The sequence below is a fragment of the Eleutherodactylus coqui genome, chromosome 3 (genome assembly GCF_035609145.1).
Source record: "Eleutherodactylus coqui strain aEleCoq1 chromosome 3, aEleCoq1.hap1, whole genome shotgun sequence".
In the NCBI taxonomy this organism is placed as follows: Eukaryota; Metazoa; Chordata; class Amphibia; order Anura; family Eleutherodactylidae; genus Eleutherodactylus; species Eleutherodactylus coqui.
Genome location: NC_089839.1, coordinates 160,299,776 through 160,314,662, shown reverse-complemented (window position 1 = coordinate 160,314,662; position 14,887 = coordinate 160,299,776). Strand labels below are relative to the sequence as shown.

Sequence of the window (14,887 nt, the reverse complement as noted above, 5' to 3'; positions counted from 1 at the left end):
AGCCCAGATGGGAAACCGCTGCTGTAGTTACCGACCACCCATCTGGTAACTATGAACATAGTTGAGTGCTTCAGCCCAGCACTGTTTCCATAGCCCTCATTGAAGTATATGGGAGCTATGGAAACCGCATAACACAGGGCACTACGCTGTTTCCATAAACCCCCGAGTTTCTTTAGCTTTGATTTACTTTAATAAGAGCTACAGGAACAGTACTAGGCTGAAGTGCTCAGTTGTTTCCGACAGGTTGTTGAAGGGCTAGGTTTTCGCATCTCAGCCATGAAAAGCCGAGATTGGAATACTCCTTTAAGCTGCCCATACTCACTCATTTAGCTGACAGCCATTTCTCCTGACTCAACCATGGTCTTCAATGGGGATAGGAGAATAAGATCTGTCTGGCACCAACTTCTCTCCTTTGAATATAAAAGATTGGACATGTCGAAATCCATCATACTCAAAATTCTGACAACTGGGAATGGAGGGGTCCCTCATACACATTAGACTTTCTGCTAGTATGTGTAGTCAACTTTACGCTTAGAATGATTTTTATTTTTTAGCCCTCACGATTTCAAGGATCTTAATTTTTTTCTTTACTTTTTAATCTATGTAGGTTTTTACTGACTCGTGTCATCTATATTGAGGGAATAATTGTAAAAAGTTCTTTATTTCCATTATTTTCCATGTTGGCTTTGGAGTTAGGCCCTACCCTAAATGACTTTTTTCCTGGTAACAAATGTGGGATATCACACATGCTTGCTCTCAATCTCTTAATGTCAAAGAAACCTCTTCTAATGTGATACTTTACTCCGGACAGAATTAGCAAAATTTTCCCCTCCAAACCAAACACTTGTTTTAACAAAAATGAAGCATCATCAAACAGGGAATGTGGAGAGGTGGGTAGGGATTGCCAACACTTCATGGGCATAGCCAGTCGCAATGCCAAGGCACTCTTGAAAACTATGTTGTATTACAGTCCTATATTTTGTTCGTTCAGATATTGGAGATCCTTTCTTCTTTTCTTTTTTTGCAATATAGCGATGAGCACCCGATACACCCATAGCTTTGTGATTATATCACCTTCTTTTTGTTTATTTGCTACTTTGCCACCCTGCTATGATGCCTTTATTTTGTTGTGGATCTTTTTTTTATTTTTCAATCACACTTTATAGAATGTTAAAACGTATAGTAAAATATTCTAACATTTTTTTTTTGTTTTAGTCTACATATATATTGCATTTATTGCATATATTTATGCCACTTTTTTTTCTTTAAAGTTAGAGAACAAAAATCCCAGAGTATAGCATCGGCCAGATGCTACATTGTAGCAGTAACTAATTAATTCTACAAATCTTTTTTTACAGAATGTGGTAGAAAACCTCACAGCTTTCAGATTGCACTACTGTCTTCAATGAATAAAACCGTAACATTAAAAACCACATTTAAAACCACTATAGCACAGCTATTAATCCAAGCAGTTTGTACTGTAGTTTTGTCCTGTGAAAATGGTTCAGTAATTTCAGATCTTGGGAACATAGCATTATGACAGCGAGCTCAGTGTGGTGTCTGTTCTGGCGTTTGATATTCAGCAGTTAAATTCTATAGTCTGTACATAGTCTAACTCACTAGATGTTGTTTTTAGAAACAACAGTATTTCATCACTTACGTATTCCTTTATTTCCCCAGTCAGGAAAAAAACAGAGACAGAGAAATATGAAAAAGCCTCGAGCATTCGATCACTTCAAGGAGAAAGGAAATGTTTGACGCTGAGTATTAACTTTATGCCACTCCTTGCTGGTAAGTGTAGATAGTGGTTGATCTTCAGCAGGAGAGCAGCTCAAAAGTGACTGAATAGCATGAGTTTATACAGCTGCATCAAATACTACAGGGTGGGCCACGGAAAAGTAGTCGACCTCTAATCCCTGCACCACACTCTTTGGCCGTAGTCCTTTCATTTTATCTCGGCAGTATAAGAAATGAAATTTGTGCTGTGATTAGTTGCTATGGGCAACAAAGACAGATTTTCTTTTAGACAACTTTTATAAATCTGCCCCATGATGTTCTCCCTGCAACAGCTGCAGAGACTGTCAATAGTATCAAATGCCTTTAGGCAGCAAATGCATACAAAAGATGATTTGACTTGTCAGGACTAATAAGGCGCCATCAAGTAAATACAGGGTGGACCACAAAAAAGTAGCCCACCTCAAACAATACTGTGAAAGCAAGGATGAACAAGTGGAATGTTTTTTCCAAAGCTTTTTTTTTATTTACCCACATTACGTCTATGGTCCCCGTTCACTTTTATGCATTTGTGGGAACATCTCAACGTGTTGGCTGATATTGCCTGCAGCTCTTCAACAGTGATGCTGTCTGCTAACAGATTCAGAAAAAAATGTGAATAGTTATTGTGGAAGGCTATGTGCCAAGAAGATCAGTTAAGGAAATGGAAGAGGCCTGTGCCGACAAGTACCCAGGTACAAAACAACCTGTTCAGCTTTGTAGTCTGAGCCTGGTTCAGAAACTGCACCAAACCGGGTGGGTTGCAAATATGAAAAAAACTAAGGCCTCCATCAGTGCAGACGTCAGAGGTTTTCCATAACATTCAGCAAAGGATTTCACATAACCATCGAAAATCAACTCTGAGAAGTGTGTATATAGATGTCTCATACCTCCCATTCACCAGTAAATCCTTGGGAATAATTTAACCCAGTATTCAGCGTGTCAAAAGTTGTTATAAATTTATATTTCCAAATTCTTCTGTGGTTTTGTGACTTGAAACCACCCTTCAATATCAAAACTCTCATATCTCCTAGGTCATGTCCATGGTTAGAAAAGTGCACGGCCACTGTGGATCTATTGCATCTTCGGATCTATTCCATTTTAGCCTGACGAAGAACCCGAGAGGTCCACAAGCTCGCTATTACATCATGTATTTTTGTTAGCCATTAAAAGGTATCGTCTCTACAAGATTACTTGGTTTCTCTTGCTGCAAACAATCACAGTGTTGTCAGAGTGTGATTGTTCTCAGTGAGAGAAACCAAGTAATCTTGTAGATATGATACCTTTTAATGACTAACAAAAATACATGATGCTACAGCAAGCTTTCGGATCTTCTATCGATCTTTCCTCCGGCTAAAATAGAACTGGTTTGGATGGGGCACGTATATAATAAACAAATACAGAGAGGACACTCCTTTTGATTGAAATACAAATGTTCATACACAGAAATTTGAGACTGTTTTTCATATTTAAAACTTAAAACAACAGACAAACTGAGCTGAGACATAAATACTTGATCAGTCCATTGAGCTCAAGAATGTGACAGTTTTATTATTTATTATTCAACCTGCACATGGAAGAAGATGCTGCACCACCTATTGGATGGCAACATTATTACAAGTCAAGTTCTGAATTTTTATGAAGTTAAAAAAAATGATTGGGAAGAGGACATCCCTCTTGACCTCCTTCAGACCTTTCATATTTTCCACTTATGCAAGAATCCTGGGCTGAGGTTCATTTCATTCTTGAGGGTATCAAACTGGCTATAAATTTGTACTCCCAGATTCTTTTGTGATGCTGCGACTTGAAATTGCCCTTCAGTATGATAACTCTCATCTGCTCTATGCTGTGTCCCTGACCACAAAAATGTTTTGCTACAGGTAATTCAGTCTTTCCCTCTAATTGAGTGTTGATGGGATCTCATCCTAGCTCTCAGTTTTTGTCCTGTTTCCCCGATATAAAGCCCCCCAACAGGACCTTTACTGCACCAGATCAGGTACACAACAGGCCCTGCTGTGTGTTGGGGATCTGTATCCTGTCCACAGTCAGTATATGTGAACAGGTCTTGCAGCTCCTTACCTTACAGGGCTAAGTTCCTATTTGTGTGTCAAAGGGCAATGCACTTTGGTTTCTCTCACTGAGAATAATTACACTTTGCTCTACTGGTACCAAAACCTTTACTTTCACAGTATTGTCAGAGGTGGGCTACTTTTTAATAGTCCAGCCTTTATTTACTTGATGGCGCCTTATTAGTCCTGACAAGTCAAATCATCCTTTGTTTGCATGCGCTGCCTGAAAGCATTTGGCACTATTAACAGTCTCTGCAGTTGTTGCAGACTATGGCTTAAGTTATTGCGATTATTCTCCATAAGGCTCTGTCCACATATAGTTAAACTGTATGCTGTATATCTGTCTTGCAAGTGATATCGATGGCAGTGGACCATGGATTTTGTACCAAGACCCCTGGTGAAATCTACAGTCTCTCGGCTACGCTTGGTAGCCAAGAAGCAGGGAGACTTTAAATTACCCTGGCAGTTCGCAGCTTTTATTTTATCTCGGCAGTATAAGAAATGAAATTTGTGCTGTGATTAGTTGCTATGGGCAACAAAGACAGATTTTCTTTTAGACAACTTTTATAAATCTGCCCCATGATGTTCTCCCTGCAACAGCTGCAGAGACTGTCAATAGTATCAAATGCCTTCAGGCAGCAAATGCATACAAAAGATGATTTGACTTGTCAGGACTAATAAGGCGCCATCAAGTAAATACAGGGTGGACCACAAAAAAGTAGCCCACCTCAAACAATACTGTGAAAGCAAGGATGAACAAGTGGAATGTTTTTTCCAAAGCTTTTTTTTATTTACCCACATTACGTCTATGGTCCCCGTTCACTTTTATGCATTTGTGGGCACATCTCAACGTGTTGCATGTGCTGCCTGAAAGCATTCGGCACTATTGACAGTCTCTGCAGTTGTTGCAGACTATGGCTTACGTTATTGCGATTATTCTCCATAAGGCTCTGTCCACATATAGTTAAACTGTATGCTGTATATCTTTCTTGCAAGTGATATCAATGGCAGTGGACCATGGACTGTGTACCAAGACCCCTGGTGAAATCTACAGTCTCTCGGCTACGCTTGGTAGCCAGAAGCAGGGAGACTTTAAATTACCCCGGCAGTTCGCAGCTTCTGTGCATGCATCCGTGGTAAGGTCTGCGGATAAATCCGGGGTCCTTAGGTACATAATTTAATCTCCCCTCACGGATATAATCTGTAAAGGGAAATGAAACCTAAACTTCTTTTTCTTTTTTTACACTTTTTTGAACTTTTTTTTTTTTACTTTACATGATCGCAGTTATTTATTGGATAACAGTAATCATGTGACTGGGAACCACATACATCGGTGCTCTGTGACATCACCCTGCTCTCAACTATACATACTAGCCCGGATCAGGGCGATTTTAAATTTCCTGGGCCTCCCGGCCTTATGCGCATGCCGCAATGACGTCTGGTGCGCGTACACATATGCCAGTGACAGGTCCTGAAAAACCAGAACGCCGCGGGACATCACGGAGGAGGGAGGTGAGTACTCTCAGCTCCCCTCACGGATTGGAGCTGAAATTTTAACTTTTTTTTCACTTTCTATTTACTTTAACGTGATCGCCAGTATCCGGTAGATAGTGGTGATCATGTGACTGAGGGTTGGATTTCTCAGCCCCTCATGACAGCTCCAGGTTGTCGGCTACCTACGTCAGTATGGAGCTGCCACATCCATACTGCGCAGGGCTTGAATCTTCAGAGCGAGCGTGTTTTTACGGCCCTGAAGATTAAAACCCAGCAAACCAGGACGTAAAAAGGCAATGGGGTGGTAACTAACGGGTAAAAGAGTATTGCCTTTAAAATGACACCAATGAAAGCATATTGGTAGCACTAACAGAACCAGAGCTGCAGACGTTTGGATTAGTACGAGCTTTGTTCATCCAAAACTGTAATGTCCTTTTTCCTGTGGAAGGAGTAGAGCTCGTCCTAAACTGTATGGGGTAAAGGGTAAGAGGTGGGGGGGGGGGGGGGGGGGTTAAATGATGATTTCCACGCAAAATACCAATAGTTGATTGGCTGGGTTCGCTGCTCGGGACCCTGGCCGTTCATCTGATCCGATGCCCGCTGTTGCTTCAACCGTGTACAGTGGCTGGTGCTTGGAAATGCAGGAGCAGCTCTCAGTAAAATCAATCGGAGCTTCGCCTGCAGTTATAAGTGCTGGCCACTACATAGGGGTCAGAAGAGCAGCATCCACCTTGACCCCTGTGTATCCTGCTGCTGACAGCGGGCCTCCAATCTGCTGCAGATCAACTATTGATAAACTATCCTGAGGAGTAGTATTTTGTGTAGAAAACCCCTTTAATCTCAAAATAGGAACAGTGACTACGTTTATAATCAATTTCATGAGCACTTTTTGTGGAAATACCACATTTTTCAGTGTTTTGATATCTCCATTGAATTACCTTACTTCCTGGATTTTTTTTAAATCTGTGGGCAGTCAGTGCATTACCCATTGTGTGCTGTCACTCTCCCATAATTCTCTACTGTTATCCCCCTGTATATTATCATGCACCCTATATACTATCTTCTAACTAGTATGTTATAATAATGTACAGGAACGGGGAATTATATATACACAGAGGATTGCAGTACTCAGCGCTGTGTATGCAGCCTAATCAGCATGTCTTCAGCACACAGAATGATTATACAATTATAAATATTATTAAGATTGTTTTTCAGAAATTATAGGAAAATGTAACTTTTGTACTAATAAAAACTGTTAAAATAGCTTCTAGATTCAGCTCTCTAGGAAAGTCTCTGCTGATCAATATTTGGTAGTGTAGAGCTAAAGCAGGAAGTATATAGCGCAACTGAGCACATCTAAAACATCTGCACATGTGTGACCACCGATTGCAATGCCAGCTAGTGGACATAACCCTTGGAAACCACATTTGGTAACAGATTTTGGGCATGGGGCACTAGTAGGCTCTTATCTCTTGATAGAGACATTTACTGTAATATAAATAAATGACAGATTTGTGTAACTTTGAAGCAGCTGTTACATTAGATATGCTTATATGAGTGAGATAAAACCTTTTTAATGAATAGCATTTGTTTAGTATAATGTTATTTTTGAAATCCTGTTTCCAGAAATAATTTACATTGATGGAAAGCTAGTCAGGCTGAACTAGATGGACATTGTCTTCATTCAGCCTTACAAACTATGTTACTATGTTACTATTTTTGAGATTGACGAGGGTCTCAGCAGTGGGATACTACCTTATCAGCAATTCCCTATGCTGTGGATAGGGAATAAGTTGAAATTCTGGTACAACCCTTTTATGGGTCTTGAGATGCGTGCAGAGCTACGTGCATTGGGAGATCAGGTTCTACATTGGGAGAAGCCTCCAGTATTGCCCTTGACTCATATCGATGAGCTGGGTGAACCGTAACCTCTTTGGCCAGAATGGAATGATTGCTATTACTGATGTCTGGTCCTGCCTGATTTTCATGAATACCTTCAGAATCATGGAAATTGGAGGGAAACTATAGGCCAGCCTGATCCACTGCCAAGGGATTGTCCTCTCGATATAGAGAACAAAATCTCTCCACCTTGGTGTTGAATCATGTCGCCATGAGATCTATTTCTGGCTGTTACAGTACTAGTAGTGTGCACAGGTATGCACGGCACGGGACTCCCTGATCCTCACCCACGCCAATGTCCCTTCTTGGAGGTAGCCCAAGGTGGACAGGTCCAGGCTGCCAACACTGACCCCACACTGCCTAGTGGCAGGACAGGAAGGAACCGCTGTACCTATACAGATGACAACTTACTAATACCGACAGGCTAGGCCGATAGAATAAACCAACACGACAGGAAAACTACAGAACACAGGCAGAGCTTGATCGAGACAAGGTAACTTCCACTGGAGCAGGACCGAAGTCAGACACACAGGGAACGGAACAAATAACTGGCAACTGCTATCAGCAGCTGCCAGACTATATTCAGGAGTCTCCGCCCCTAGTGCGGAGACCAATTAAGCCGGCTGACTGGAGCTCCCAGCCAGCCACTATAACTCACAGAGGTAGAGCGCGGGCACCTCTCATAGCAGGAATGCGCGCACGCACACCAGAGCACGGCGCTGCCGCTTGCTGACCCGAACATGGGCGCAACACCATCCCAGAACGCCGCAGTGAACTGCGCCGCTGCCACACGTGGTCCCTGACCAGCCTCATGGTAACACTGGCATACCACATTTGAGCGAGATCTGATGGAAGATTACTGGATTCAGAGACCATTCTCCTGGCACAGTGTGGCCTCAGCTCAACTAATCTGTGACTTTATTCACAGTGCCATGAATGTGGCCTGCCGATAGATGGGTTGGATTGTTTTCTGCCCAAGTTAAAATTCTGTCTGCTTCTTCCTGAAGGGAATAGGAACGGTGCCCCCTTGTTTGTTGATGCAGTGAGCAACTATTATGTTGTCTCTTCTTCTTCATTTCTCTCCCCAGATTAAATGGAATGCAAGAAATGATAGGTAAACTGCTCTGAGTTCTCTCAGGTTTGTAGAATCTTGTCTTTCCAAAAATGTCCAAGTACCCTGAACTGATATCTATTCTAGATGCACACCCCGACCTACCTAGGAGGCATCTGTGGTTAACATGGTCTAGCGAGACTGGACCATGGACTTCCTGTCCATTACACAACTCCACCGTTTGTTGCAGTGACAGGCCTGATAAGATAGAGTGCACTTTTTGCTTAGCCCATTGGGAGTGTGGTCCGACCAAGCTCAAGTTTGTTTCTAAAGAGGTCTCATATGAAACAAAGCCCAAGGAACTACTCCATTGCAGTTGCCATTAGACCCAATTCTTTAATTAGGTTTCGTAGAGACACATGTCTGTGTACGGATAGGAATCTTGAGAAACCATGTCTAGCTCTTGGATTTGGAAATAGACGTCTTTTGAGATCTAGGATGATCATAAAATTCTCCTTCTTGAGGATGTAGGAGAACAATTTTGTTTCCATTCAAAGGCATCTTCTCCTAATGTGACAACTGAGGAATTTTACGTCTATGATAAGCCTTCAATCTCGTGAAACTCCTGACCATCTGTCTTGTCATGGAACTAGTTCTAGTGCTCCTTTCCTGATATACTGTTTGTTGGAATCTTCCAACATCTTTTGCTTTTCTGCAGAGAGTGAACCAGTCTGGAAAAACTTGTCTCTTGTCATCTGGATGAACTCTTTTTTTTTTGGAACCCTCTCAGATAATGTCTAGAACCCAAGGGTCCTTTATCTTCTGTTGCCAGTCTTAGAAAAACTAAGCCAAGCGACCTCCAGTTGGAATTTGGGCAGCTGGCAAGTTCTCTGTAGTTTGCGCATCAAAAGTCTGCTTTCCTGTTCTTATCTGAGTCATGGCCACGTCCTGCACCACTTTTCTGCTCAATGCCTCTGCGAAAAAAAGGATCTAGATTCTTGAAGCTGCAGCACACTGGGTGGATGCTAATGAATAGTTACTTCTTACAGTTCAATCTGCTCTGAGATCCATTGGATCTTGCAAACTTGAACCATCCTCTGCTGAGACAACTCTGCATCTTGAGAGTTTTGCTATTGTCACACTTATCTTAGGATGTTTACCCCAGCTGTTATACTCCTCTTCCAATGGAAATAAGGTCCATAATTTCTTAGATATAATTGTAGCCTTTGAATGTTTCCATTTGGCTACCATTTCCTTCTTCAAGGTCTCATCCACTTTGAACACCCTGGGCCCCTAGAGGTAGACTCTGGGGCTTTCCTCAGTCAACAATCAGGTCATAGGACCGGATGGATAAAAATGTTTTGGTCACATTCTCTTCTAAATTCTCCACGGAATAGGCGGCAATTGGGTACTCCGGCATTTGGAATTCACCCTCAGATGACAGCACCTACTTCTTCTGTTCTGGCATCTGGAATTTTTCGACTGGTGTGTGTGATGGATTATTTAACTGTTTCATGAAATCATGGACAAAGTCCATAGCCCATATCACTACATCCTGGATCATTGGCTCGTTAGCTGGATCTCGAGGGTGGCATGTTTTACATCGGTTAAACTCACAGTCGACCGGTAGAGGGGTGCCACAATCATCGCATGTTAAATGTCTCCATTTGGCAACAACTTTTCATCCATCCTGATCTCTCAGTGGATCCGCCAACGAACATCCTAAATTAAAAAACAATTATTAATTTGAATTATAAGGATACTAGAGGAAAAAAAATAAAAATAATTAGCAGAGTAGCAGAAGAAGAGATAATGTACTGATATTACAATTACCAAATCACACAAGTACAGAAATCTGGCTGCTCTGAAAGAGGTAGGAGGACTAAAAATGGCTCTATAATTGGAATGCTTACAGGAAGTGAACTGGTGACCTCAGTCCCAACGTACACTACTTCCTCTCTACCTTATTTCCTATATTTCCTTTCTTATTTTTCCCCTCTTCCCTAGCATAGAAAAGGTTCTGCTGAACTTAATAAAAGAGAAAACAACACTGTCTTTAGTTAGATGTGCTAGGATTATATAAAAGAGGAGGCAAAATTCAATTTATTTAACCTTGTTTTCATTAAAACTCCATCTGTCCTACCAGTTGTATTGCCAAGATGTTTGAGGTTCTGATACGCCTTTAAAGAAGATCAAGAAGTTAAGTCTAACGTAATTTTATTAATAGAATGAGCTGTACTACAGTGGCATATAGTAAATGATATCCCATACACATTTGCAATCATTTCTACAAAGGTTAAAGGGGTTGTCCCGCGAAAGCAAGTGGGGGTTTACACTTCTGTATGGCCATATTAATGCACTTTGTAATGTACATTGTGCATTAATTATGAGCCATACAGAAGTTATTCACTTACCTGTTCCGTTGCTAGCGTCCTCGTCTCCATGGTGCCGTCTAATTTTCAGCGTCTAATCGCCGGATTAGACGCGCTTGCGCAGTCCGGTCTTCTTCTTTTCTGAATGGGGCCGCTCGTGCCGGAGAGCGGCTCCTCGTAGCTCCGCCCCGTCACGTGCCGATTCCAGCCAATCAGGAGGCTGGAATCGGCAATGGACCGCACAGAAGACCTGCGGCCCACCGAGGGTGAAGATCCCGGCGGCCATCTTCACCAGGTAAGTAAGAAGTCACCGGAGCGCGGGGATTCAGGTAAGCACTATCCGGTTTTCTTTTTTAACCCCCGCATCGGGTTTGTCTTGCGCCGAACGGGGGGGGCTATTGAAAAAAAAACAAAAACGTTTCGGCGCGGGACAACCCCTTTAAGTACTTATTTACTTACACTACCGTTCAAAAGTTTGGGGTCACCCAAACAATTTTGTGTTTTCCATGAAAAGTCACACTTATTCACCACCATGCGTTGTGAAATGAATAGAAAATAGAGTCAAGACATTGACAAGGTTAGAAATAATGATTTGTATTTGAAATAACATTGTTTTTACATCAAACTTTGCTTTCGTCAAAGAATCCTCCTTTTGCAGCAATTACAGCATTGCACACCTTTGACATTCTAGCTGTTAATTTGTTGAGGTAAGCTTGAGAAATTGCACCCCACGCTTCTAGAAGCATCTCCCACAAGTTGGATTGGTTGGATGGGCACTTCTGGCTTACCATACGGTCAAGCTGCTCCCACAACAGCTCAATGGGGTTCAGATCTGAGTAGAAAAAAGAGGTTCCCAGCAGCACAGCATATATCCTCACATAGAGCCAGGCAAAACAGTGTGCAAAAGCCAGTCAGGAAGCCTAAACCAGAGAGGCTCCAGAGAGGGGTTCAGATCTGGTGACTGCGCTGGCCACTCCATTACCAATAGAATACCAGCTGCCTGCTTCTGCTGTAAATAGTTCTTGCACAATTTGGAGGTGTGTTTAGGGTCATTGTCCTGTTGTAGGATGAAATTGGTTCCAATCAAGCGCTGTCCACTGGGTATGGCTTGGCGTTGCAAAATGGAGTGATAGCCTTCCTTGTTCAGAATCCCTTTTACCCTGTACAAATCTCCCACCTTACCAGCACCAAAGCAACCCCAGACCATCACATTACCTTCACCATGCTTAACAGATGGCGTCAGGCATTCTTCCAGCATCTTTTCATTTGTTCTGCGTCTCACAAACGTTCTTCTTTGTGATCCAAACACCTCAAACTTGGATTCATCCGTCCACAACACTTTTTTCCAGTCTTCCTCTGTCCAATGTCTGTGTTCTTTTGCCCATCTTAATCTTTTTCTTTTATTGGCCAGTCTCAGATATGGCTTTTTCTTTGCCACTCTGCCCTGAAGCCCAAAATCCCGCAGCTGCCTCTTCACTGTAGATGTTGACACTGGTGTTTTGCGGGTACTATTTAATGAAGATGCCAGTTGGGTACCTGTGAGGCGTCTGTTTCTCAAACTAGAGACTCTAATGTGCTTATCTTCTTGCTTAGTTGTGCAACGCGGCCTCCCACTTCTTTTTCTACTCTGGTTAGAGCCTGTTTGTGCTGTCCTCTGAAGGGAGTAGTACACACCGTTATAGGAAATCTTCAATTTCTTAGCAATTTCTCGCATGGAATAGCCTTCATTTCTAAGAACAAGAATAGACTGTCGAGTTTCAGATGAAAGTTCTCTTTTTCTGGCCATTTTGAGCGTTTAATTGACCCCACAAATGTGATGCTCCAGAAACTCAATCTGCTCACAGGAAGGTCAGTTTTGTAGCTTCTGTAACGAGCTAGACTGTTTTCAGATGTGTGAACATGATTGCACAAGGGTTTTCTAATCATCAATTAGCCTTCTGAGCCAATGAGCAAACACATTGTACCATTAGAACACTGGAGTGATAGTTGCTGGAAATGGGCCTCTATACACCTTTGTAGATATTGCACAAAAAAACAGACATTTGCAGCTAGAATAGTCATTTACCACATTAGCAATGTATAGAGTGCATTTGTTTAAAGTTAGGACTAGTTTAAAGTTATCTTCATTGAAAAGTACAGTGCTTTTCCTTCAAAAATAAGGACATTTCAATGTGACCCCAAACTTTTGAACGGTAGTGTACTTACGCATTACCGAGGGGTGTTACAAGCATAATCTGACTGGACATCAGTTGGGGAACCACCAGAGAAGACAGAGAACCTGTGGGAAATTCACAACACAAGCCGGACGTCTCTAGCCAAGGGTACAGAGCTTCTGACTCAATTGGAGCTCCCCAGCTTTTGTTACACTCAAACCAAGTGCTTACGTTTCAATGCTGGCATGTTGTTTACTGAAACCATCGCACCTGGTAGTGGCCATTTACCAGTTGTGAGAGAGTCAAGATCACAAGAAGCCTCAGACAAGAATGGCACTATGCTCGGGTGTTTTCAAGGTCCTAGGAAGTCTAAAACAGGCTACCTACAAAGCATACTTAATCGAAAGTATATACATGGCTGAAACTATACAAAAGGGAGGCCACAAATAGCAATCTTAACCACTATTATTGCACCACTACACAGGGGCAGAAACACCCCATATTGTACTGCTTGCAGGACGTAAAGGAAAATATTTTTCTTTCCCCTATCCTGTTGGAATTAAAGTGGTTTTGGTAAGAATTAGTTTGCCTTTCTTGTCTTGCCTTCAGAAAAAACTGAACCACCCTGCCAGTTATTGCTATGCTAAGAACTGATGATATAAAAATAACTCGCCCTGTTCTCTATTAGTATGGGGCCCTTTAAATATGGTAATAAAGCAATTGTGCCTTCCTTTTGTTAGAGATATGGTTATAAGTATTTGTAATATTGCACTGCACAAATGAAGTAAGCAAATTATGTCAGTTTCTTCATCCAAATCAAAAAAGACACCAGAAATGCTGAGTTATTTTTTAATCCTAGTGTCTTTATTCTATCCTCTGCATTTTACTGCCGCAGTGTTATTTGCCAGAGATTGCAGACTCATTATAGACCCATTCCTACTCCGGCTGTGTAGACATACAATTAACTAATAAAGTGAGTTATACAATGGGTTGTATCTGCCAAGTTCCTGCTCAGACAGTTTATTAACATAAGAAGTGATACCAGCATTGAGGCTGACATCACACTAGGTGCCACCTTCATTCCAAGCTGTCATCTGTCCCTGGAAATATGTACCATTCATTGAAAATAAATTTCAGTCAGCCTAAAGATCTGTGGGATCCTCTGTTTCACTGTATGTTACCTCTAATAGCTGACTCAGGAAAATGTCACAATAGGGATCATATTTTGAAACTATGAATAAAACATAGTAGCTCGCTCCCAGTGCAGAACTGCAGTTGTATGGAAGAATTTAAATTGTCTTTGTGGATGCTGAATGTGAAGCTTTTCCTTCTAGACTTCCATGTTCATTGTTTTATTTGTTAGCACACATTTTCTATAGTTTGTACCATGCCAGTTTGTTTGTATTGTAGTTATATGTGGATTCTCATGTCATTCTCAGTAAGTGTATCATATGTTTTGTATAGTGTATATACCTTATATACATGCTTCAGTTAAGAGGAATCTGTCCCCATCTTTTTGCAATCCTCACTGAGAGCACCATATGGTAGTGGCGGGCACACTTATCCAAATGATATGACTACTGTGTGTATCTGTGCAGAAGTTTCGGAGAAACTTGCATTTTATTAATAGCAGCCAGACACAGAGAACGCAGTATGGGGACACAGATTGGTTTGGGATCGGCAACGGCGTCCAACAGGGCTGCATCCTCTCACCCTTTTAGTTTAACCTATATGCGGAAGTGATTATGCAGAAATGGACCTAGATGAATTAGAAACCGAGGTGATAATAGGTGGCAGAAACATCAACAATCTGCATTACGTGGATGACACAATTCTGCTTGCAGATCAAGAAGCAGGTCTGAAGCAGCTTATATGTGAGATTTAAACTGAAAGTGAGAAAATGGGTCCCTACTAGAGATGAGCGAACGTCCTCGGCCATGCCCCTTTTTCACTCGAGCACCGCGATTTTCGAGTACTTCTCTACTTGGGTGAAAAGATTCGGGGGGCACCGTGGGTGAGCGGGGGGTTGCAGCGGGGAGTGGGGGGGGGGAGAGTTAGAGAGAGAGAGGGCTCCCC

At 42.0% G+C, this 14,887-nt stretch overlaps 1 protein-coding gene across 1 annotated transcript in view; it reads left to right on the top strand.

Moving 5' to 3' along the window:
* The window catches only part of CFAP92 (cilia and flagella associated protein 92 (putative)), a 113,508-nt gene that overhangs the window by 33,081 nt on the left and 65,540 nt on the right, over nt 1-14,887 (top strand). The window contains exon 8 of the mRNA XM_066596456.1: nt 1,681-1,791. Coding sequence (XP_066452553.1) covers nt 1,681-1,791 — 111 coding nt within the window. The remainder of the gene's footprint in view (nt 1-1,680; nt 1,792-14,887) is intronic.